Source organism: Phodopus roborovskii, unplaced genomic scaffold, assembly GCF_943737965.1.
Source record: "Phodopus roborovskii unplaced genomic scaffold, PHOROB, whole genome shotgun sequence".
In the NCBI taxonomy this organism is placed as follows: Eukaryota; Metazoa; Chordata; class Mammalia; order Rodentia; family Cricetidae; genus Phodopus; species Phodopus roborovskii.
Window position 1 is genome coordinate 11,157,501 of NW_026126549.1, and position 26,840 is coordinate 11,184,340.

At 41.3% G+C, this 26,840-nt stretch overlaps 1 protein-coding gene across 2 annotated transcripts in view; it reads left to right on the forward strand.

Moving 5' to 3' along the window:
* The window catches only part of Tnfaip8 (TNF alpha induced protein 8), a 109,371-nt gene extending 88,971 nt beyond the window's left edge, over positions 1–20,400 (forward strand). For both annotated transcript variants that reach the window (XM_051200772.1, XM_051200771.1), the window contains exon 2: positions 18,646–20,400. In XM_051200772.1, coding sequence (XP_051056729.1) covers positions 18,646–19,211 — 566 coding nt within the window. In that variant the 3' untranslated portion in view covers positions 19,212–20,400. The remainder of the gene's footprint in view (positions 1–18,645) is intronic.
* The last annotated feature ends 6,440 nt before the right edge of the window (positions 20,401–26,840 follow it).

Below are 26,840 nucleotides of genomic sequence, written 5' to 3' on the forward strand. Positions count from 1 at the left end.
TAAAGATTAACTCTCTACAGCTGACAGGTTAAAAATACTGCACGAGACTACATCTCAGGCACCAGCATCTGTTTCCTTCATTCCAAGATCAACAAAAGGCAGTAAAGATAGATTCGGAAAAGGGAGGCAAGAAAGTCCTTCACGTTTGGCAAAACATTAAACTCCCCTAAGCATCCTCCCCCCACCAAAAGCAGGGAACTAGGTGGCTGAAACTGAAAAATTAAAAGGATAATCTCCCTTAAACTCAAGGGGAAACTAGTTAGCTAGGATTAAAAAAAAACCAAAAACAAAAACAAAAAAAACTGTCTTTGAAATCACATATTCAAGAGAACTGATTATTTTCTAAATATGATGCATTGTCTAGAATATACATGTCTCACATCTGAGAGATAAACTCAGTGTTACTTTTCTTAGCTAGTGCTATGGCTTGCTTGTGCCCTGTCTTCCAAAGGTTCCAGTCCTGAGCACGTGATCAGCCCTCAGTGTAGCAGTATTGAGGAGTGGTCAGATCTTGATCAGATGGGGCCTACAGAAGGTAATTAATTTGTCATGGGAACAGCACTCTCAAAAAAGGGGTAAATGCTCATTTCCTAGGAGTGGACTAGGTCTGGTGGGGCTGGGTTGATCACAATAAAGCTGTCCCATGAGTCTGGCTTCTTTCTGAGGGTCCCTTGATATGATCCCTCACTGTTTTACCGCTTACCATGCTCGGTTGCTCCCTGAACACATCAGCAGTTGCAGCAAGGTAGTCTTTCTAGCTAGCAGAACTGTACTCAGCCTCAGGTGTTTGTTCCAACAACGTGAAATTGATAAAGAGATATTTTCAACTCCTTGCAGCTATAATACTGTTACAATAAAATTTTCAATGAAGTATTGTCTTTTTTCCATTGAAGCAATATTTTAATAGGAGGCTCTGTTCTTTATAAAAACTTGATGTGGGCTCAGCTATTAAAGGTTAGGCTCAGAACCAAAAAATATAAAGCCTCCATGTAAAATAACTGGCAGACATGATCAAAACTATTTCCCAAGACCAAAAAGATGGCTGTAAACACTGTCAATCACTTGACTTAGTAAAATTATATTCCCAGCCTTTAAAGTGGGAATGTTATATTGCCTAAGCAGATTCTGCAAGGGCTTCAGTCTTTTAGAAGTTAATCCAGATACTTTGAAAATAACAAGTTTTACCATCACAAATTGTATCTCAATAGCCTTTTAAGGTTATGTTAGTTAATACTGTTGTTTGTTTATGTGAACCCTTGTTTATTCCACATTGGCCCTGGTAATATGAATAGTTTCTTCATGGACATGTAGGACACCTTGAACTACCCCAGAAGATCCCATGCCTGTCTGAGAAACAAGCTGAGAAACCCCCGCCACCCTCTGCTCCCCAGCCTTCTAGCTACATTTACTTCCCCTTTAAACTTGCTGAGAATAGGATAGCTTTTAGAACAGGGAATGAGTCCCACTGATAACTGTCTTCAGTGTGGTGTGATACCCACAGTGAGAGAAGGGCAGAGGTGCCCATAACATATCCCTGGGCCTTTTCCTGTATTAAACACATCAGCTGGGGGCATGTCTCAGTTCATTTAGTAGCTAGTGTGGAATTTTTTAAGTTGCTTTCTTTACCAGCGATGGCCAGGCAGGCATAGGGCCGGAATCTGATCAGGATAAGGGGGTGGGGGTGGGGGGTCGTCCTTAATGCTGGTAGCTTCTCCAGAGAAAGAAAATGAAACATGGAAGACCTCTTGCTGTTCTTAGGAACTCAGTCTCAGGGATTTACAAGAAATACCCATGAGTTAAGTACCCAAGGGAGGATGTCACATCTTGGGGAGAGAGGTTCATGAAAAATGTATCCATGGCTACAATATCTGAGGTAAAACTATTGCTGTAGATGGTGTTTCTGTGAGGCTTGGAAGGGAATGGGTAGTGGTTTCCCAAAACATGGCGCCTGAGCTGCTCGAACTACAGTGAATGGTTTTAGGAAATCCTAGACATACTATCCAGTCATTTTCAGACACATCACGAGACCAGGTGCTTCCAATTTTTTTAAAAAAAAAAATAATTCCAGAGAATGCTTGTGTTTGGGCTATGTGACCTTTGCCTCCTTAGTCACAAGACTCGTTTTGTAATCCAAAGCTACATGTGTACTCATGGCCTTCGGCAAACAGCAGCATCTGGAGCAGCTAATAGTGTTGGAGGCTTGTCTCCATTGAATTATTATTTTTTAACATTAAAAACAGTGAATGATTTTGATAACTTTGATGCATTAAACAGGAGTAATGTCAGATGTCAGTGTCCACTCACATTGAATAAATGGTGTTCTTTCTAAGTGAGCTTGTTTTGTCATAAAAGTATGTTAAGTAGCTATAAGGAAATAAAATACAGATCATAGGTAGAAAACAAAGCATGATAGTGTGGTATTAAAAGAGCCAGGCTTAAGATGTAGCCGAGGCGGACATAACATGACTTTAGATGGAGAGGGACTTCAGAAAAGATCCTGAGGTTAAAAACTGGAAGCATTATGAGGGAAAAGTGAGTATAGAATTTGACAAGAGCCTGGGAATTGAAGAGGAGGGACTAGCTGTAGCTCCTTTGCCCAGTCTGATGGACAGCCTCGGAACAAAGGGCTAGAGGCTCATGAGTCAACAAGAGCCTTATCCTGGGTTCTTATAAAGTGACTCAGAATGCTGTGAGACCCTGCAGTTCCAGTCAGAATTGATAGCTCATACACCCACAGGGGCTAGGGAGTTAGCATGGGCTAGGGAATTACCACAGCCAAAAGAAGAGATAGTGTTTGTTCGACTGGACAGCAGTTGCCATGAGCTTCTAAGTAGAGTCCGCTGCTATGTTTTAAGTGTTTTTAAGTGGAGGGATTTGCTATCCACTGCTTTTGGTAATTGCCCTGGTCAAAACCTTTCCAGAAGGAGAGAGGACTATCAATAGTTAATAGGACGTGTGTTGTGACCCCGGGTTGACCTGCTGTCCCTCTTCCCTCTCTAGAGCAAGGGGCTGACGAAAGAGGTAGGAAGGTGTCTTACTGCAGGAGCTATGAGGGAGTGTGTGATGAAGGCTACAGATGGTGGGGACTGACAAAGTATTTGAGAGCAGACATTTACTTTGTTGATATTTGGCAGTCGTCCACAAAAATGACTGGTTTTGTTGTGTTATTTGCCCAAGTTTATTTTACCCCGATATCCACCATTTCAGAAGTAGTCCATCTCCATGACAGCAGGGGATGTTTTTCAACTCTTACAAGAACAGACTGTAATGGTCCTTTTTAGTTATTTAACTGAAAAGAATGAGTCTAATATACCAGGTATGTGTTGTCAGCATCACCGGACTATGATTATTTTAACTGAATATTTGTCTTTTGGCTTGAGAAGAGGGACTTTATTATTTTAAATTCTAAATATAATTTTAAGCCAGCCAATTTCAATAAGGGAAAAAATATATCCTAGTTTCTTCTTTCTTTTTCAACAAATTAAGATAAATGTATGCTTTCTTAGCTTAGATGTGTGTGAGTGTGTAGGCACACTCATGCTTGGGTATGGGAATACATATGTATGTGGGTGTCTGTGTACATGGGTCATGTATGTGTAGAAGTCAGGGTCACCCTCAGGAGCCGTCCACCTTGTGTTTTTGAGGTGGGGGGTCTCTCATTAACTTGAAGTTCTCTGAGTAGGTAAGGTTGGCTGTGCAGCATGAAGATTATTAAGTTAGAACTATCCTGCCGTTTTTTGTTTTTGTTTTTTTTTTAATGTGGGTCCTGGGGATAGAACCCAGGTCCTCATGCTTGTATAGCAAGCACTTTAACAACCACCAAGTCATTTTGCCCACACCCTCAGTCTCCAGATTTTTGTGAATACTTGTAAAGAAAATGCTTTTTTTATAGTTAAAATGTGCCCTTAAAACTGAATTATATTATCTCTTCAGATGTGGGTATTCAGTAATTCCTACCAATTCCAAGGTTATCAATACATGGCTTGTTTTTTATTCCTGTCTTTAGTTATTTAATGACCAGAATCCCACCCACCACCCCCACCCCGCAAAGATGACATTGAAATATGCATTGCTTGTATAAGAGTAGTTGAATTCGCTGTGTAACTGATAGGAAAATACATCATCTGTAGTCACTTAATTTGGTTGTGATTTCATAGAAACAGTATCTATGTTCTACTGGTTCCCTGTGTTCCTGCCTCCTCCCCACAAATCTAGGAGATACACACTAGAGATTAACTGAATGAACATTTACTGTAGCAAGGAATAAGTAATACAGTATAACCAATCAGAAGGATTTTACTCTAGCTAAAAATAGAAGCAAATCCGCAAATGCCTACTCCAGTAAGAGCTAGGCAGGACAGTCAAGAAAAATTTTGTGGGAGAAACTTGGGGTTATACCGGGCCAACGTTGCTTCCCAAGCTTTCTCTAGGTCTCTTTTCAAATGTCACCTTTTCAGAAAGGCATTCCCTGACTACCCTAGATGAAAGACTATACTCTCTCATCTACACACTTCTTTTTTATATGGCCCCATGTCACTACTTGGCCCCCAATGTGTCAGGTGCTGTCGTGGGTCATCCTTTAGAATCTGAACTTCTTGTGAGCAGGTGTTCTGCCTCAAACTTGATAGACAGGTGGAATGAAAAATGAGTGAGTTGCGTGAAGGTTTTCCCCAACCTCTAAATTTATTTTATTTTTTTAGGGTTCCTCGTTGATATGGTGACAACTAGTTCAACTTTCTCCTAAGATCTTTATGAACTAGGCAAACTTATCATTCCTCCATGACCCAGTTGACACATTGTATAGATATGAGATTAGGCAAAGCTTGTAGCTGTCTTAATTACTCCTCTGTTGCTGTGAAGAGACACCATGACCAAGGCAACTCTTATGATAGAAAGCATTTGATTAGGGACTTGTTTAGAGCTTCAAGGGTTAGTCCATCATTGTTATGGCAGAGAGCATGGTGGCATGCAGGCAGTTGATGGAGCAGTAACCAGAAGCTACATCCTGATTCATAGGCAGAGAGACAGAGAGAGAGAGAGAGAGAGAGAGAGAGAGAGGGAGGGAGGGAGGGAGGGAGGGAGGGAGGGAGAGAGAGAGAGAGAGAGCCCCTAAGGCATGGGCTTTTGAAACCTCAAAGCTCATCTCCAGTGATATACTTCCTCCATCAAGGCCATACCTGATTTTTCTAATCCTTTCAAATAGAGCTACACCCTTGTGACTAAGCATTCAAATATATGAGCCTATGGGGCCATTCTTATTCAAACCACCATATTAATATATAAGCATTACACATTAGTATATGATACTATATTGTATTATATATAATGCTGGGCTGGACTGTGTGTCTTTTCCCCATTGGCTGGGGCCCAAACTCACAACCTAATTCAATTGACTACTCTGAAAAGAAATGATGCACAGGAAATGAAGGAGGAAGTAGAACATGTCACCTCCAAGAAGAAAGGGGTTGCTGCTTTAGGACCTCAAATTGCTAGCACGGAGCACTGGACTTTTGTGTTAACTAAGGTTAACTGGATAGGGAGATTTAAAACATTTTCATGAAAGTCTTACAAGGTGGAGGTGTTAAAAATGATTTTAATTCCTGGTCCTAAATGCAAGTTTTATAGTATTTGATTGAAAAGACTCGTGTCTAATATTTCTTACAAATCCCTTCTCTTTTTATTTTTTTTAAACACTTTTTCAAACTCATCAAGGTGTGTGCTTGCCTTTTCTGTCCTGTCTTGGAGTAAGAAACTGCGGTAGGGAGGAAGTATTTGCTCAGTAGTAATTGACTCAACAAGCCTGAGTTAGGGCCTTAGTTCAAGAATTAATTTCATTAGCATGTTTTCAAGTGAATGCATCTTTCTTGGGGGTGATTCCTTGGCCAGGGGATTGACATGGCCTATTGGAATGTCCATGTCATTTTGGCTACATCCAAGCCAAAAATCTGTTCTCTTGATCAGGAGGCATTTTCTTCTCCCACTGGAGATAAAAGGGCAGACAGTGAAGAAAGAACTACTTCTCAGAGATCTCCTTGAAGTACACAAAGTCGGGAACAGTGTTTCGGAGAGCCTCCAGGGAAAGAGACTTGAGTTTATCAGAGTGTCTTGACATCTGAATTGAAGTAGTTTTCTTCATGGCCTATGCGTCTCTTGTCACCATTTGCTTACCTTTAGCAGGATCTGCCTACAAGATGTCGATATGGCCAGGGCTGTTAAGATGCTTGACTGACATGTTAATATAATTGCTGGGGAAAGGTTGTGAACAGAATGTTGGGAGATTGTGCCAAGATGCATATTTGGGAGATGCCCAGGGTAAGGCCAACAGGTTACTGCTCCTAAAATACTCAAACAGATGGGTTTGGGATATTTGTATGGAAGATTCCAGAACATTTGCCGCAAAGATTGGATAGCTAGTTATTTAGTACAGTTTGACTAAGGATAAAGAGAAGGCAATGGCTTAAAAATAAAAGTAGAAAATGCACCAGTTTTTGTTTTCTAATAGATTTTGCTCCTTTAAAACATAAAGGATTGCCCACCACATGTGAGGCCCTGGGTTTGATCACTAGTACCACAAAGAAAGAAGGTGTCTTATCCCATTTATAGGGTTATGTTCTTAGCCATGGAGTACAAATGATTTGCTTTGTTAAATTCTAGGTATAAAGAACTGAATTGATTTTCTGACAGGTCTTTAGGAGTTTGAAAGACACCACTGGGTCCACTGAGATAGATTAGAGAGTTGGAAATTGGTTCATTCTATGCTAGCTCGGGGGCATATGTTAAGCACTTTGAAGAATATAGAGATGAGAGACTGGGCACCTTACTTGTCAAGGATTATAAGCAGTTAAGATAAGATAGAAATTGAACTTCCTTATCAGGCATAAAGCAGGTTAGAAGGAAAGATTTATTCTGGCCATTGGATTTAGGACTGTTTCTTGGAAGAGGTGGTATTTCAACTTAGGCTTATAGGGTGAAAAGCCCCTTGGGGGCAGTGATGGAGGGTCAGGGTAAGGGTAGACAGACATTTTTTTTTCTTTAGTTTTCTATCCCCTGATATGTAAGGCCTATGATTCTTATTTTTGGTGCAGAGCAACTGAATGCTCTAATAAGAGGTAATGTTCCTCAACTCTGTCTCTGATTTTGCACCCTTGGCTTCTGAGCTATGGTTCACTCCTCTGGCTCCCTGGGGATTGTAAATTATAGGTTCAAATCAGAAATGTGCATGAAAGTGTTTTGAAGTATTCTGTTAACTACAGAGTGGTCACTGTAATTATATTGTTAGATTGTCTTTATGATCAGGCCAGGAGCAACCTGGTTAGACTAGAAAGAGTGTATTTTGACCATTGATACCAACCAGTCTGAGAGCCAGCTCAGTGCTGAACTTCACTCTAGTGTGCTGGATTTAGAATTTGCTATTGTTTTTCTAAATGTTGCGTGAATATAAATATTCATCTGGGGCCAAGGCCTCTGGCAAATCGCAGGGCTTGGCTTAGAAAGTGTAGAAGTCTCAGAGCTATTTAGAGGGTTTTTCTGCACATTCTGATAGAAGACTGTTTGAATTAACAGTGGAATGTCACTACATTCTTAAATTTATATAAGTAAATCAAGCTCAATGGAAACATCTATAAGAACAACTAGCATTTCCAAGTTCAACATAGTAAATAAGGAAAGATTTACTTAATTTGAAAAAAAATAGTGCAGTATAGTCAGTTTTGCATAAATGATTGGAAAATATTTTCATTTTATTTCAATTCTGTATGTAGGAGTTAGGCCCTGTTCCAGTTGTTGTGTAGTGTCTAGAAAAGGCTTGCTTTTTACTCTCCTAGCTGCACTACCAAACCCTTTCAGTATATAACAGGCTCTATTGAAAACATTGTCTATGGGTTCCGAGTCACATTTGCATTTCCGTGAAATTTTGAAAGGGAATGTTATCCAATAAATCTGTTTTCAGTGTGATTCTGTGGTCAACACATATCTATTTAGGATTTTTGGTTCTAGGAGCATATCCCAGAGCAGGGTAGAACCTGTATGACACAACATGACCACTCAGTGTCCTTCCAAATGCAATTTTCAAGACTAGAGTTGTACAGACTCTAATGCAGTTGAAGTGTAGCAATTCCAAGCCATGCCCAAGTACCAGTGGCCCAAGACACATAAGAGGTCAGCCCTGGATGCCTGTTACTGCTCTCCTTCCCCTGCCAAACCCTGAGAACTGAGAAACCTTGGAGCAAGCACTTCCAAGGCCCTGACGACTTATACACAACTGATGTTTCCATCTCCTGCTAAAATCCATCCTTGGGCTTCGGTTTTTTAGGGATGCCAATGAACAGAATTTGTAATGCCTCAGAAGCGAGTAGGAAGTCTGTCTGCTCTGGGATATAGTTTCTCCAAGGCAGGAACTTCTTTTCTTTTGAGGCTGTCCCTTTTGAGAAACCTTCAACTCTAGTCTCCCCCCAGCCTCCATCATCTCATCCAAAAATAAATAAATAAATAATGTTCACTGTCTCCACTGATATGGCCTTTTCCTCATAATCCTCCTGTGGTGCATTCCACCTGTCCCCATCATCACTCCCTCCCACCCGTGTTCCTATCGTCATGCCCTCCCCTGTTAGTCTGAGTACCTGGAGAAAAGAGTGTGATTTATCTGTGAAGCCACAGCATCTGGCACAATAAAAACACTCAACACAAGTTTTCAATGAATGATGTGTATAAGCTACATCTGTTAATATTCTTTTTTCTTCCTTCACTTAAACCTGAGCCATTCTGTAAGAACATCACTGTAGTGTTGAGTTAGCAGTTACCATGATGATAATTACACAAACCCACCTGGTTACCTAACAGAAATGCAATTCTGAGCACTTCCTGTGGATGATTTTTATTTAAACTCCATTTGCAGATAAAGAAACTGAGGCACAGAGGAAGTGAGGTGATGTGGTCCAGTCTCAAGGGCCCCCAGGGAATGATGCAGCTTCTGACCCGAGCTGCCTCATTCCAGAAGCTGTACCTGTATCACAGCTTTGCCCCACAGCCCACCCTGCCCATCTTTATTTGCAGCGAATTATGCTGAATGAATCCATTCCAAAGCAATACTAAGAACCTTCATCATTTTGATAGCCAGTTATCTTAATTGATTTTAGTGTACAAATTTGTTCTTGGGTCCTGAATGAGATGTTTTTTGGAAAACCTAATTAAGCAGAATTAATAGTATTAGTAAGTTTTTCACTACGTGGATATGTGAGTGTCTCCAAAGAGAACCTTAGTATACATTGCCTTTCAGACTTGTTTAACTGGAAAGACTTCTCCCCACACCATCGGTATGATTCCTCTTAACTTTAAGACAAAACAAACAAAAAAAAAAATCTAAGCTGGGTGGTAGTGGTAGTGCACACCTTTACCCAGCAGAGGCAGGCGAATCTCTGTGAGTTGGAAGCCAGCCTGTGGCCAACTCTGTGAGTTGGATAGCCAAGACTGTTACACAGTGAAATCCTGTCTCAAAAAACCAAAACTGTAAAAGAAATTTAAAAAAAGGAAAAGTTAAATAAAAACAAACCAAAAAACAAAACAAAACAAAAAACCCTGGTATTTCTTTATAACAAAGTTTGGAAGAAAATCTGGTTAATATGTTTACAGGATTCTCAAGAAAATTCATATAAATATTCCAATAAACCCATAATTTTGCTCCTTTCTTAGTCATGTAGGAAAACAACTTGCATTTACCTTATGTGGTCTCAGATCTGTTGTCATAGTGCCCTGTTTGGATGACAAATTATATAATAATTTGGTCCCCCTTTCACACTTTTCAAAAGGACAGCCTTGCTTCCTTCCACCACTTATAAAGAACCCTTGCTACTACTGTTGTGTGGGCTGCAACAAAGGAATGGCCTTGCTCTTCAGCATGTCCTCATTTTATATCAGTTCGCATAGAATTGCAAACACCTACGCATTGTAAAATGCCCTTTCGTCACTCAGAAATCACAGCTCTTAAGACCCTTGAGCCTTAGTTTAGGTGTGGTGATTGGTTCACACTTGTGATCCTAGCACTTAGGAGGATCGTGAGTACCAGGCCAGCCGGAGCTGTTACAGAGTGAAACCCTATCTCAGAATCAAAGTAGGGAGGTGGAGGACCTTTGAGACTTCTTCACATAGCTCAGGATCTATTCATACATTGGCTTATCTGTGCAGGGGCAGATCTATGCATAGCCTGAAAAGATGCCAAAAATCTCAGAACAGTTGTTGCCTCTTGGAGGCAAGGGTTGAGATCAGAGCTATGCAGCCAGTGGGGCAAAGCTGGGGCACTCTCCACTTGATTTGGTTACACTCTTGTTCTTGAACAGGGCGAGCACATCTTCTGCTTGTTTTCAGCTTAAACACTGTAATATCTTAAAACTAAGCAGGTGCAGCCTGAACATACAAGCTGTTCAGGCATGGTTGGGCTGGACATACTCCTTTTCTTTGAGTTCCCTTCCCTTAGAGAGACATCCTTCTTTTTGCTTTTTTTCTTCTCCCCCCACCCCCACCCCCAACACTGTTTCTTTGTGTAACAGCCCTGGCTGTCCTGGAACTCCCTCTGTCAACCAGGCTGGCCTTGAACTCACAGTGACACTGCATTGGAGAAAACTAATTCTCTCTCTCCTGGCAGGGTTCAGTTGCAGCAGTTTCTTGGTTAGGGAATTTGTGCCCACTTGCTCTGATTCGTGCTGGGATTTTGTCTGGTTTGAACTTATGCAGGTCTTGTACATGCTGTCACAGTCTCTGTGAGTTCTTCGTATGTCTATCAGTCCTGTTATATCTGAAAGACACTGTTTCCTTGTAGTCATCCAGCAGCTTTGACTCTCAGAGTCTTTCTGCCTCCTATTCTATATAGATCCCTGAGCTTTGAAGGGAGGGATTTGATTAAGGTATCAACTGGGATGGGTCTTGTGGCCAGGAACAGTTTGCCAACGCAAAAGGAGCTCCATGTTTTTTACGTGTACTTTTCTCGTGTGTGTGTGTGTGCGTGTGTGTGTGTGTGTGTGTGTGTGTGTGTGTGTGTTGTTTTTCAGAAAGAAAGAGAACAAGAAGTTGGGTAAATAGGGAGGTGAGAAGTATCTAGAAGGAGTTGGGGGAGGGAAAGGAATATGATCAAAATGTATGATCAAAATTTATAAGAAAGAAACTCATTTTTTTTCCCTGTGCCTGAGAGACCTAACCTGAAAATATGGGCAGTAATAGCCTTCCTTCTAGGATTGGTGTGAAACTTCAGTATGATAATGTAAGTTCCAGGATAGTATAGTAAGGATTTTTAAAACAATGTTTTCCTAGTTAACATTCTAACATGGAGGGGGAAAGGGCTCATGAGCCCCCACCCTTAGCTTCTGTAGAATGGAGAGTCACATTTCTCTAAGGATGTGGCTCCTGGTGTCAACCATACTCCAGTGGATGACCCCACACCAAACGTATAGGAACAACAAAAATTGGAGTGAGAATACATATATATATATATACATATGTATATATGTATGTATGTCATGAAGTTGGAGGATAGAGGGAGAAATGGGGGGGCTGAATATGATTAAAATACATTGTATGAAATTCTTAAAGAATTAACCAAACTATTTTTAATGGTGTCTACTACTATTGTCTATTGTTTGTGTCTCTACTGTGATTATAGCCTAGGATAATTTAATAGGCTCTCATGGCTATATATGTCTTGTCCTGACTTTAGGCAGCCATAAGATATATTTGTTTTCCTAACTTTTGTCCTAACATTTATGAAACTGACATTCTTTGAGATCCAACCATACTGCTTCATCTAAACATCACCAAATTTTCCTCCATTTCTGGAGACAATCGGGATGTCTTGTCAGAGTTTATTACATCAAGAAGGCAATAAAGAGGTGGAATGGTCTCTAGAGAACACTGGGAAAAAGCAGAGGTGAATCTAATAATAGGACATTAAAAGAGTTGAAACTATTGGCACTGTTTTTGTATGCTTGTGTGCACATTTGTGTGCATATGGCTGCATGTTCATGTGTCAAGTCCAGAAGTCACCCTGAGTTGTCATCATCGGGGGATGCTGTCCACCTCACTTGAGGCAGGATCTGTCATTAGTACAGAACTTGCCAAGCATCTCCCTTCCCGCGGTCTGGGGTTGCAGTGGCATGCCACCACACCTGGCTTTTTCACATGGGTTCTGGGGATCCAACATAGGTCTTCTAGCTTTACCCATTGACCGGTCTGTCTCCCTGGCTTTCTGTGTTCAGAGTCACCACAAAAATCAGCATGTGAATAAAGGACACACAGTCAATCCCAGAGTCATGACAAACAGGTCAGTGTCAATGACAAACACAGCATGTGGTCATACAGGGGAAGCCTTCTTCAGGTCATCTTCAAGGCTTCTTGTCTCATTAGATCTCACTTCAGTCCACACCACCAGGGAATGTCTTCCCCCATGATGGCAACTTAGCAGATGAGAAAACTGAATTTCAAAGAAATCAAATGGTACCCAGACTTACAGCCTGGCTCTCTCCGGTTTGGCTGTTTCCGCTGCCCTGGCTTCCTGTGCCCCATGCCTCATTCTTTGCAAGGCTTTGGAAGACTAAGTGTAGGGTGGTGATGCCACAGTGTGGCATCAACTGTTTGTTTCATTTAGTTTTCGAGATGCCTCTGTTGCACAGCTTTGCATACCATGCATATTGCTACCGTGTCTCTTCTTGTCTTCGTGTGGTAGGCATTCTTTCTGTTCTCAGGCAGCCAGTTTCCTTGGAGGAACGACCTTCCGATTACCTCTCTGTGATCCTTCAGTTGACTCTGTTGCTAAGAGAGATGGGAATCCTCCAGGGATTAAAATTTTCTTTCCAGAATACTTACATATGTTACCGTGTGTTTCAATGTGATCGTGGGAAAGGAAATATAACTTGTTAACAGGCACACTACAGGAAGCCTCTGTTTTCACACAATCACCTGGGGCTTTGCATTTCTGGGTTTTCATAGTGCCAACAGAAGGAATTGGTTGATTTTGACCAAGTGCAATAATTCATTGCTAGAGTATTGAGATGCATATGAAGCTCAGTGTGTTATGTTCTCCCCACAAGTCTGCAGAGGAACCTTCCTGTGGCAGGCACTGTAGCAGTTCCATGCTTTTCCTGTTGATAAATTTGTTGACCAACTGACTCCAAGAGGTTGACTCAATAGTCTCAGCTTACAGATGAGGAAACCCAGCCCCAGCAGTAGCCCGGAGAAGTGCGGTGGCTCCATCACTCTAAAGATGTAGTGTTTGGGCTTATCAGGCAAACTGCTTGTCCAGGGTGTTGGGAAGAAGTGCCACCGGAAGAAACCACTGACGATTACACTTCAGCCTTTTAACTTTAGATATTTTCCCTAAAATCCCAATATGTGTCAGAAGGTGTAATTTTAAGATAATTTCATGACTCCTGCATGAATACAAATTGGTTGTCTTGAAGATTTGTCTTAGCCACTTGGGATCAGGAGAACGTATGCACACCACTGTGCATTTGAGGGTCAAGTTAAGGGTCAAGACTATACCAGTTCTCCCAAAATAGCAATCTCTGGAATGGCCACCTCCTTCTGAAGACATCAACACAGTTGTGTTAAGGTGCCTGGGTGGCACTTGTCTGCTCTCCAACTATGCACATTGCTTCTGATCTTTTCGGAGCCAGCTATCCTTACACTTCAGATAAATACACACGCAGCTCCTACTGGCCACAGCCTTCCCACTCCAGCCTGTACCCCATTTGTGCCTCCCCTCTTCTTTCCCTTTAACATCATCTCTTCTCTGTACCGTTGATTTCCTGCTTCAGAGTTTTCAGTGTGGAGTCTGGTGTCAGGATACATGAGTGATCGTTTTCACTGCCAGATCCCAGGTTAGGGAGGTTAACGCTGAGCCACTGACCTCTCATGATGAAGCTCAGTTTGGTTCTGACCATTTTCTCATGCCTTTTTTTCCCCCTAAGTCCATTTACATTTGGAATTATTCAAATAGAAGAGAGCTAAGGTTTTGCATTGCTTGTCTTAAGAGCATTTATGCATTCTGCATGGCTAAACATGCTCTCCAAATGCTCTTATTTCTCATACTTCCTCAATCTGCATCCACTGGATCGAATTTGACTAGGTAAAAATTTGGAATGGCATGTGTATTCATAGTCAGCATTCAAAAAATATCAAGTATAATAAACCTGTTGAGTGGAAAAGATTATGTGTTATGTGTTTGCTGACAAGTATGTAAGGTGACTTAAGTCCCTCATTGTGTAACATTAGCAATTGTGGGATATTTTTGTTAATTTTCAGAAAACTATACTCTTCATTTTATCAAGAGGCTTTTCATTTTTGTTTTCTTCTGCACACACTTTTTTTTTTTTTTTTTTTTTTTTTTTGCCCACATGGGTCAGAATATTTTTACCATCAATATTTATCTCCAGCTTTATTTTGTTGATAGTAAAACCAGGATTCCCTAAATATTAGTTTGTTTTGTAGAAAACACTGCTGAAGTGCACTGGTTAAGTCCTAAAGGGAGAGGGAGGTGAGCAGACGTAAAATAAGATCTGTTCTTTTCTATAGTACTGTCTTTTCCTCTCTAACCAGGAATTGAATAGAACCTCACACGTGGCTAGAGACAGCATTATTTCTTTTCTGCCAACAATTTCCATGTCTATTTCCAAGGCAAATGAATTCATCTTAATTGGTAAACAGATCGATATTCTCAACACAGTCTCCTTGGAGAACATCTGTGTTCTTCCAGGGACACGCCTTGGTCTATCTCTCTGCCCCGTGGTTAAACACAGACCCAGCCAGAAACAGAGATGGGCCAGGATGGCTAATCTTCACAATATCACAATATTTGTGTTGTCATCTTCTGGTGCATTCCTTCAGTATACTAAAGTCTTTTCGCTTTAAAGAAAACTAATTGCTGGTGGTAAGAGAAACCACTTTCTGAAGTATGCTTACACTGGGGTGGGAGAGGCAACCCACATATTTAGTGAGTTATAAGTGCCTATTTCTCTAAGTTTTAGAGTAAGCAAACAGAAACACTCAAATATGTGTTTTAAACTCATATATTTTTCAGGCCAAAACATTTTCCCTGGGAAGTATTTAAATATATTGAAGAGATGGGAGAAACTCCAAGCCCAGGCCATAGCACAGAAAAATAGATAGACGGAGTCTGCTTTGGGGGAGCTCAGAGCCCAAAGGGAGAGCCGGGAACAGTTAGGTAAACAATAATTTTTATGAACTCAGAAATGTGGTGATTAGCAAAGAACTTAATTAGAACTGCATTCTCAAAATACCCTGACTGTAGTGTGAAAAGACATCGGAAAGGAGTTGAACTAGATGACATCTGTAGAGATAGAGGGAATTGGATAGAATTTAGAAACTAATAAATGGTGAAAATGGAAAAATCTTGATAATGTGCTTAGGAAAAGGGAGGATGAGATGGTGGATGGTTCCCAGGTCTCTGACTTGAGTAATGGCTAGGAGAGATGCTATTAATCTGGGTGGTAAATAATGGACAGGGAAGGAGGAACAAGAATTCGGTTAGGGACATACTACATCTTTGATGCCTGCAAAATCTCAAGAGTCTTAAATGTTTTTGCAAAACGAGTCTGGAAGAGAAGTCAAGGCTCAATTAGGACTGTGGGAGTCATTGGCACACTATTTGAAGCCATGGTGATGATGTCACATCGAGGTGAGACTAGGCAGGAGTCCGGGATTAGCTCTGAGATGTGCCAGGCCTTTAAGAGATCTGATGGAGCGTGGAACCGACATTGATCCCAAACAGGCGAGACTAGCCTCAGTTAATGTCCAAGAAAGAAAACAGTCACATTTTATGATCCCAGACCGCATATCCCTGGCAAGCAGCTGTCAGCCACAACCTTGGTTGGCTCAAAAAAGGCCATTTCTAAGGCTGAAAAATAAGCCCAGTGAATGGAAGTCTTCCTAGTGGAGAGGGAGAAGAGTGCACTGAATTGATCTAAAGATCAAAATGAAAGTGTCCCGTGGAAGAAAGGAAAAGCCTCAGAGATCAGCTTCCATGTCTGGGTTGTGACTCCTTACAGTAAATGGGGACGGTCTTGCTTAGTCTGCAGAATACTGGCTTTTCCTCCCTGGCTTGCAGGAAACTTAAGATGCTGTGCTATAGAGTTCTTGCTTCTCTTTTTGTTTAAAACAAAATGGGATGTTGAGATTTAATGGGAAAAGTAGCTTAATGAGCTACAAAGCTGCAAGTTCGGCCTTAGGAAATTAGCACTAAGGAAATTTGCACCTTCCCTTTTTCCCTCCTTTCCTCCCTCTCTTCCTCCCGCCCTCCCTCCCTCTGGTTTCAGTATTTCCCAACAGAAAGAGTGTTGATCTGGGAAACATGGTTGCCGATTCTAGATGGAATGTTTGTAGGCTATGCCAGTCTCTAAAAGATTGAAAGCAGAAGGGCATTTATGTAAAATAAGTTGCTGACTCCTAAGTTATTTGTTATGTATCTGAAAGTGATTGTATTTCTCCTCCTGTAGGGGCCAGATATATTTGTTAAGGTCTGTATCTGGAGTTATAGCACAAGAGGGTCCTTGTCCAGAATATGGCAATATGAAATGCTAGGATACCATTTCTTTGTGTAGGATTCCATTAGTGTGAACTAACACCCTTGTGAATCATTGAAGACCTTAGGTGAATCATAAGAAGAGATCACTGTTAAACTAAACACAGTTTAGAGCTTGGAAAGCTCCCTGAAGTTGGCTTTTCTGCCAGCTTTTCACTTTTCCTTTAAAAATGTATTTCAGTTCATGTTCTGCACTTCCTATTTCTGTGACCATGTGACAGTTGGGAGGGCACCATTTCTGGTTCCACCAGGATATCCTTTTAGTGGATGTACAGTTTCGTGTGTTTCTGGCTGAGTTCTACTCACTAGGAGCTGTTCGCCAATGACTTGTGTGAGACAGTATACCTGCGGTGAAACCAGATTTCAAATGTAATGTGGAGTCTCTTTGTCCCCTCCTTACATCTGGCATGAAACTTGTGCACTGAGGCAGTTACTGCTCGTATGTGTCCTTCCAGCCTGGGTTTGGCACTTCTGCTAGTTTAGTTTACTTCCTAATGATGCCAGCTTTTGTCCAGACTAGAAATCATGTACATTTTGTGGCAAATGCAGAGAGAACAGATATCCCTGTATCCTATGGTAGAGTGGATACCCAGAGAACCTCAATTCGTAGACAAGCTTTCAGATTGCCTCCAGCATATGGAAGGGGTAAATCATAGTAGAGTAAAACTAATGTTGGCTTACAGAGCATTTTCATGGCTGGGCCCTAAGCTAGAAGCATTCCATTGCATATGTTATTAATCTGTAATTTGTGCAACTCTTCTGTGTGGTTTAACATCTGCCAAACTAAATTAGCATCATTCCAAAAATCAACTCTCGGGATCTGATTTTCCCAAGTATATTGCATGTAGCATGTTTCACTGGCTCATGAAATAAGCTTATTTCCTCAAAACTTAAAGAAAACAGTGGGTCAGGAACAGCAGCTGACAGTGAGCTCTCTCTGGAGTGTAACCTTCCAAAATCTGACATCTGGGGGTGAAGTTCAAAGTGGGTAGGATGGTTGGGAGAGCGATGACCAATGTCTTAGGCACTTAGGCTTTCTGTAACTGGTTTATAAAAGAGGACTCCTTTGAGTTTGCTGGAGTATCGTGGTGTTACTGTTTAACCTGCCTTCATTCAGAGGAGTTCCTCTCACTCTTTCTTTGCTTTTTTGAGACAGGGTTTCTCTTTATAACCACATGGCTATCCTGGGACTCACTCTGTAGACCAGGCTAGCCTTGAACTCACAAAGATCCTCCTGCCTCTCCCTCCCGAGGGCTGGGTTTGAAGGTGTGTGCCAGCACATCCTGGACTCAAATGAGTTTCTTTAAGTTGCGTGGGTTGCAGATGCCTAGCAAATAGGTACAGAGTGTACTTAAAATTTCTACTGTTTTTATACAGTTAAGCTAAATAAAAAGGCATAATGGTTTAGCACCTCATGAGACACAATAGCTAATTTTTGGATTTATTTTTACTTATATGACTGTGTGCATATCTGTGTGAGTGTATGCTATATGTGTGCTGGTACCCAGAAGATAATGTCAGATCCCCATACAGCCAGAGTTACAGGCTGTTGTGAGTCTCCCAGAGTGGGTTCTGGATTCTGAATATATGCTCTCTGCAAGAGCACCAAGTGTTCTTAACCACTGAGCCATCTCTCCAGCCACTTCTATAATGTTGGTTATGAGCCTTTTAACATCGGGCCTTCTCTCCAACCCTGCAGCCCCTTTTAAATCAAAAGTTATTTTCAAGGATGTTATTAATGTTACCTGCTAAAGAAATCACTGGTTACATATCAGAAGGTATAAAGGATTTTAATTATACATCATCCCATGAATTCCACAAATGAGAACCCAATGCTCAGAAATGTACAAAACATTGAATCTTTTTTTTATTTTTATGTTTTTTTTTTATATTTTTTTCTCCTGGACAGAAACTTTTATCAATAAACAGGAGACAAACTATAAATAGGGATGGGATGAGGGAAAGTACTCCCTAATACTGAGGCATTTGTTTTGTTGTTTTGTTTTACTTTTATTTACTGATCTTTTGTTTTTTCTGCCCCCCCCCCCCTTCACTTTACTTTATAGTGGCCACAGATGTCTTTAATTCAAAAAACCTGGCCGTTCAGGCACAAAAGAAGATCCTGGGTAAAATGGTATCCAAATCCATCGCCACCACCCTGATCGATGACACCAGCAGCGAGGTCCTGGATGAGCTCTACAGGGTGACCAAGGAGTACACCCAGAACAAGAAGGAGGCAGAGAGGGTCATCAAGAACCTCATCAAGACCGTCATCAAGCTGGCGGTTCTCCACAGGAACAATCAGTTCAATCAAGACGAGCTGGCGCTGATGGAGAAGTTCAAGAAGAAGGTTCACCAGCTTGCCATGACGGTGGTCAGCTTCCACCAGGTGGAGTACACCTTCGACCGCAACGTGCTGTCCAGGCTGCTGAACGAGTGCCGAGAGCTGCTGCACGACATCATCCAGCGCCACCTCACCGCCAAGTCTCACGGACGGGTTAACAACGTCTTTGATCATTTTTCAGATTGTGATTTTCTGGCTGCCTTGTATAATCCCTTTGGAAAATTTAAACCTCACTTACAGAAACTTTGCGACGGGATCAACAAAATGCTGGATGAAGAGAACATATGAGCTCGTGAGAGAGATAAGCGATCTTCTCGAAGACAAAGCACCGCTGGCTCAGGAAGGGAAGATGGAGAATCTTTTAAAGATCACATGTATCGCAGAAAGGCTCGGCCTCATACAGCCATTGGACATTAATGGTAGTACTTTTGTGTGGCTTGTTGTAGATGAAAAAAAAAAAGCATATTGCCAAAAATTCTGGCTGAAAATGTCTTAATGAATGTCAGGATGTGGGGGAAATTGGCGGTTGGTAATTCAAGTATAGAGTGACTCAAAGACAGATATGTGTGGCTCCAATCGCAGGGACTTTCTGTGTTTTAGGGAAGTTGTGTTGGTGGCACATTAGATATTTTTAATATGTACAAAGTTGTGTATCTTGATTCACTTTTATTCTTTATGACTGTGTATCTCTTTTTAAATGGCAAGGACCTCTCTTTCCTGTCATTGATCCTTTTGAAACAATTCTGCTTCCTAGGCTACTCGATTCTTTTGTTACAGATTTTTATTGACATTCAAGAATTAAATCTGAGGCCATGGAATTGAACCCCAGGAAAGTAGAAGGCTGAGTATCTGAAAATCATAACTGTGGAAACAGATAACATATCCATTGTAAAAATGTGCTTCTGAAGCTGACTTGTACTTTTTAGTACCATCAGTGACACTTAGATCTCAAAACGGTAGTGAAATACTTGCTTAGGGCCTAACTTTGATGTCATCTTGAACATGTGCTGACAAGTGTCTCGGTATTAATGTCCATTTCACACATAGGAGACAAAAAACTTCTAGATTGGCTTTGATGTTGAAATAATAAAATGTAAGTAGCATGGAAAAAAAAAAAGGAGAACAGTCTTGAATTTAAAGATGAACTCATCGGACTAAAGGATGAGCAAGGACTGAAAGGATAGAAGGGTGTTGCTAATAATGTAAGAAAGATGGATTTCAATGTTTAACGGGGATCGATGAATAAAGGACATCGTTTTTTTTTTTAATTTAACTACTCAGGTTTTATATTGTGTTATTTGCTATTTTGGTAAATGAACCAATGACTGTGTCTGTCTCCAGCAAGTGGTATGCTGTTTCTGTATAATTTTAGGTGCATGGATGATAAAGTAGACCTTTGCTTATTTTGTAAAAGAACTAGAAGCCTACTGGCCAACTATGTCATCTAGAAACAATAGACCCAACCACCAGCACTAAATATTGGCACTGCCACTGGGTTTGTCATTTACCTACCTCAAGAATATTGACAGTGAAATAAAATTTTACCAGAAAAGGTCCCACGAGTGAAAATTCCAGAAAATCTGCTTTGACCCATCCTAGAATAGAAGGAAATGGTCAGGTTTCTCTGAGACCCAGCTTTGATCAGTTAACAAACAGCAAAGGGAAAAAGTGTCTATGCCTGAGTGATATGACATTCTGATTTGAGCTGAAAATATAATTCTTACCTCCTGGAGCCTTGTAGGTGATGGCTAGATGTTGTAACACTAGCATAACGGCTGCATTACTGATGGCTGGGCTTGATAACTGCCAAATGGCTCACACACAGAGTTCAGCAAGCCTTCCTTGGCCAGCCCTCTCCCACTTCATGGAAGCTAAGAGTATGATATGATGGGAACCACTGATCTGCCTTATTCGTTCTCTACCAGATCTTGCACAGCAGAGGGATGCATAGTGATATCGACGGCTTCTCAAGAATTTCTAGCTCAGTACATGACCAAGAAAACACAGAAGACCTCAGGCGAAATTTGCGTCATACTGATGGATCTGTAGGTTAACTACACAATGCACATGTGAACGGTGGCAGATCCCTTGGTTTCATATGCCAGTGTCTTACTTAGGGCTACTATTGCTGGATGAAACACCATGACCAAAAGCAACTTGGGGAGGAAAGTTTTGCAGTTCATAGGACGTAAGCCAGGGCAGGAACATTGGTAGGAGCTGATGAAGATATGGAAGCGTGTTACTTACTCGATTGCTCCCCATGGCATTCTCAACCTGTTTTCTTATAGAACCGGGACTGCCATCCCAGGGCTGGCACCACTAACAATGGGCTGGACTCTTCCCCCATGAATCATTATTTAAGAAAATACCTTTCAGGCTTACTTAATAGACTGATCTTTTGAAGGCATTTTCTCATTGAGTCTCCCTTCTCTCAAATGACTCTAGCTTGTGTCCATATTGATATAAAACTAACCAGCACACCCAGGAAGGCAAAGGGAAGTATCTGTGGAGAGCTGGTTCAAGAGCACCCTGTAGATAGAAATCAAACATTGCAGATGCTGAAGTCCTTAATAGAAATCATATAGGATTTGTATCTATCTACCCTGCCTGTGTATATCTTCCTATATTTACATGCCTCAAGGTTACTTACAACACATGTACAATGTATCTGCTGATCTGGAAACAGAGCAAATGTTTTATTTATGGAATAATCCCAGGGCAGGGGGAACGTATCTGTGTGTTCAATACAAACACTTTCTTTTATGTTTACTGGTGTATATGTGTGTGGGCATGCCTGTGGAGGTAAAGGACAACTTGCAGGAGTTGGTACTGTCCTTCCTCCTGGTGGGTTCTGGGGATTGAACTTATGTATCAAATACCTGTAGCAGCAGGTACCTTTACTTGCTGAGCTAGCTATGTTGCTGGCTCCTACAAACACATTTATTTTTAAAAACATATTTTTCAATCCACAAATGCGAACCCACAGACATGGAAGGCCAAACTAATACTGAAGCAGGGAATCTTTACTGCCATTTTCCACCCCCCCCCCAGAATCATCTGAAGACCATTGCCTCATTAGTCTTTGCCTGGGAAGTATGTATGTATTTCCATGTGAGTTGAAATGTCACAACTAGTGGGTTATTTCCTGATGCATGCATGTAGGTTCTCTTTTTGTCTGAGTAGCAGGCTAATTTCTGATGTGACTAGGCTCTCTCTCCCTTTGCATGACTTTTGGCAAGAAGGGCTGGAACTAGGAAGAATTTGAACAAGCTTAGGGTAGATAGATACCTCTGAGCTGAGTTTGGGATCTTATGTGTCTTTGTTTTCTAAGTTTCATGGTTTATTTTGGGGTTTTTTGTTTTGTTTTTGTTTTTGTTCTTTTAGATACAAAGTCTGACTTTGTAAGCCCAGCCTGGTCTCAAAATTATGATCTTCCTGCCTCAGCCTCTCAAGTGCTAGGACTATAAGTGTATTCTCCTCCTATATGTGTTCTAACTTTCTTCTTTTAAATGATGTTCTTTTAGATTTGGTGAAAGAATGAAATGTGTTAGAACCGACTTCATTAGTTGTGTGCTGATGGATTTTCTGCAAAAAGCATGAGATATATAGTAAGTGAATGATAGCCAATATTGGCAATTAAGATTTATGATATGGCTTTCATGTGCCAGGCACATTCACTCAATCCCTCTCCCCTCTCCCCTGCCCCGCCAAAATCTTCATTACTTTGCAAATGAGGAAACTAGGGCAAGAGAAATTAAAGCTTTCTTGATGTCACACTTTCATATCACAGCTACAATATCAGTGCATCCTTGGCTATGTTTAATTGCAGCATGGCTAAAAGCAATAGTAAGCGAATCATTGGCTCAGAGAAAAGGTTTTATGCCTCTGAAAACAGTTTTCAAATAGTGACATTTTAGACCAAATTTAAATCACTACAGGTCTGATTCTATTCTCCAAGATCTGGGTCTAATTTTATACAAAGGTATTTTCATCGTGGGTTCTGATTTGAAGGCATCATGTAGCTCAGATTTCTGTCTCTTGTGATGCCTCAGCTCAAGGTGCTCACAATTAAGGATGGTTTGAACATGGGCTCCTGAGGTGAGGCACCCCTCCCCGAGACTGCAAGAGAGCATTTGGTGAAGGCACGGAACTCTGCCTGCACCAAGACAGCCCCCCATCGTGTGCCAAGGAGTAGTATAGCATCAGTTCAAAGCATCGACCTTATTTCCAGATTTGGAGGCTGAAAAAATTTGACAAGTAAGATTTAAAACATACCCATGTGTTTTTCTGATTATTAGAACTTGCATATACAGCTCAATTTGTTTAAACTGAAAAACCTGTGTGAGAAACGTCAGTGATGCAGAAATTCCTCTTTTTGTGTCTATAACATAGTATCTCATTCGGGATTTTCTGGAATGCCTCCCACCTCTCCCCCAACGCCCCATCATGTGCATGTACATGTACATGTGAGACAAAAGCCTACAAAGTGCAGACTTCTGATGGATCCCTGCCACAGGTGGATTAAAATAGTAGTTTTTGTAGCCTGAACCTGTCAAGTTTGATTCCCCCCCCCCACCTTGGAGAGTTTTAAATGCTCCTTGAGATACTGAATGTGAGTATATGAGCTCAGATATAATTTAACAAACCCACCTTGACATACAGATAAAGATCAATGTATCTGTTCATAGGCTGAGGTGGTTTTAGTGGGAGTTAACTGTTGCTCAATCACTAGGAAATTAAAATATTCTAATGAAACAGCAAGTTAATGGGAATACTGGTGTTTAAATACATTGTCAGCCTTGGATTTTCATGCTTGCATTTTCTAATTCAGCTGGACTTAGTGTTTGGCTTGATATAAATTACTCACCTGCACAGATCCCTCAAATGACTTAAACTTACAGCACTTTTAGAAATGTTATCTGACAGGAAAAAAAAAAAAAAAGATCCTAGCTCTGAAACTGTTTCATTTTCTGTAATTCAAGTAAAGATCTCAAAACTATATATAAAGATTATCCATCAGGCTCCGGGGCGGGAAGGATGGCCCAGAGGTTAACAAACATACTGCTTTTGCAGAGAACCCGAGTTCGGCTCCTAGCTCACCGTGGCCGGTAACTCCAGCTCCAGGGTAGCTAACATCTCTGGCTTCCACATGTGCCAGCACTGAAGTGTATATACCCACATTAAAGTATGCACATCGATTTTAAAATCATAAAAATAAATCTTAAAAAACAAAAAACCTAGTGTGGTGAGGTAGTGTATGTCTACAATTCACCCCAGAATTTTTGCAAGTGGAGGTAGAGGCAGGAAGATCAGGGGTTCGGGGTCATCCTCAGGCACATACTGCCTGGACTATAAGTCTTTGCTTCTGGTTTTTGTTTTGTTTTTTAAAAAGGAAACCCTGAGTCAACTTTTTGTTTCCAAAATGATACAACAGGAAAATTTATGTGTATAATATCCCATTACCATCACCACCAAGCGTTAAACATTTGTGTCTCTTTTACTATGGTGTCCTTAGGGACACTTACGTATGGTCCAGAACCAGAGGGTCCTGTAACAGGCTTTCTTTTGGGCCACCAACCAGCTCCCAAATCATGACACAGGCACTAGTTATGAATGCTTGGCCATAGTTTATGCTTTTCCCACTAGCTCCTATAACTTAAATTAACCAACCTGTTTCTCTTCATCTCTCTCTCTCTCTCTCTCTCTCTCTCTCTCTCTCTCTCTCTCTCTGTGTGTGTGTGTGTGTGTGTGTGTGTGTGTGTGTGTGTGGCTGGCTGGTGGCTACCTGGGTGGCCTCAGGCATCTTCCTTTCCTTTCTCCCCATCCCCCTCTCTCCTTTTCTCCTATGTATTCTCTCTGCCCTCCAGCTGGACCTATCCCTCTACTGCCTAGCTTTTGGCCATTCAGCTTTTTATTAGGCCAGTCAGGTGCCTTAGGCAGGCAAAGCAACACATCTCTACACGTTACATTAATAAACAAACGCAGCATAAACAAATGTAACATATCTTCTTTAAGTAGTTAAACAAACGCAGCATAAACAAATGAAACACAGCTTTGCCTAGTTAAAGTAATATTGCACAACAGGGACCTTTTTGCCTCAGGGAAATACCTGAAAGGACAACACAATGTAAGGACCTTTATCTGTCTTTTCCCAAGAAGCATTTTCCACCTAGTGATGAGTTTGAGCTCCTGGTGAGGGCCATACCACAGTCTACAGAGCACTGAGAGAGGATGTGGACAAGCCAGGTAGCAGTCCCAGCTAAGATGAAAACATCTGTGCTTGGGACAATACTCTGCACATGCAGAGAACTGGACTCTTCACCAATGTTCCATGGATCTTTGTAAGATCTGGCAGCCACCCCAGTGGCTGAGGGAATTCTGCCTTCTCTACTCACTGCTGCATAGTTCTGATTTTGACTTGTGAAAATAAAGTGACTGATCAAGCACTTACAGTTTAATCTTAACACAGGGGAAAAATACTCAAATCAGGGCCAGTGATATGTCTCAGCAGCTAAGCATATTTGCTGCCAAGCCTTAAATCCTGCATTCGATCCCTGGATCCTAGACGATAGAGGGAGAGAACTGGCTTTCACAAGTCCTTCCCTGACTTCCACAAAATATGTACACACACACACTTTTTAAAATTTAATATCAGATTTTTAAAGTAAGTGTTTTGATTCACAAAGTCACCTAAGGCAGTAGATTCCTCTATAGTTTGACTTCTCCACTTAAAAGCATTAAGACAGTTACATCATCTAAAACTGCTTAATGTGAGGCAGAGAAGTAAAGGGTAATTATGTTTATTGTCACCATCATGTGGGAGCCACTGTCATTGCCCCGAAGCTAGATTTTTGTCAGTTCAATAGGTACTGTCACTTCCTTGAGCTAAAGGGCATCCCTGCTGTCCCCAGCTGTCTTCTAAGACCATTTGGTTCCCAAAGCACAATCCTGATAATTGGAGGGAAGTCTCAACATCACTGCTCTTACCTAGTCAGGGACTCTACTTTCACAACTGAGCAGTCCCAGTTTTACCTTGTTAAAATATTCACAGAGGAACGGACGGACGCTGAAATCTGAGGGTGGAAACATTCCACAGTGTTTTCAAACAGTGCGTGTCAGGAGTTTGGCATCCCTTCCTCCAGGGAAGTCATTGAAGGGTGACCAGGTAGAACCCAGCAGGGTACAGGACACACACACCGAAGCCAGCAGCAAACTGGTTTCCTGCCCCTGGCTTGCCAAGGAGCTTTCTCCCTGTGTCTCTAAGACTTGTAAAGAACCGACTATTCCATATTTTCACTTGAAAGATAGAATCAAACACAGAGGGCTCTGAAAGCTGGGCACTGTTCCTTTGTGGGGCACTGTTTATGGTTGGCCTTCTGCCATTTCTCAAGAAGCAATATAAATAAACTTGAACCTAAAAGGAATTCTGGCTTCAACAGATCCAGAAAACCTCATCCAATCTGGGTCCCCTGTAAAAATTGACTTTTGTTTTCAATTTAGGAAAATTATTTTGGATTGAGTTGTGAAAAAAAATGTCTGGCTGTTATTTGGGCAGGGCCTTTTAACCACTACAGTTTACATTTCTGTAAATTATTTGGTCATTTCTACTGGCATTAGTCAGCTATTGCTGCACTACAAGCCATCAGCAAAATTAGGTGTTTTTAAGGAAAAAAAAAAAAAATTCAGCTGTCTCTCATGATCCTTAGGGTTAAATGGACTCAGCCAGACCAGTCCCTGTTTGGATTAGGGATTGGAAACTGACCACAGGAGATAATGCATGCCAATACTATGTACATGCTACATACGCTGTACGTTCGCCTTTTTCTCCACTGAGTTATCTCATGGGTTACATCATGTTGTGACTGAAGATTAGCCTGGGACCCTGGGGTGAGTAGGCCTCTTGATCTCTTCTAGTCT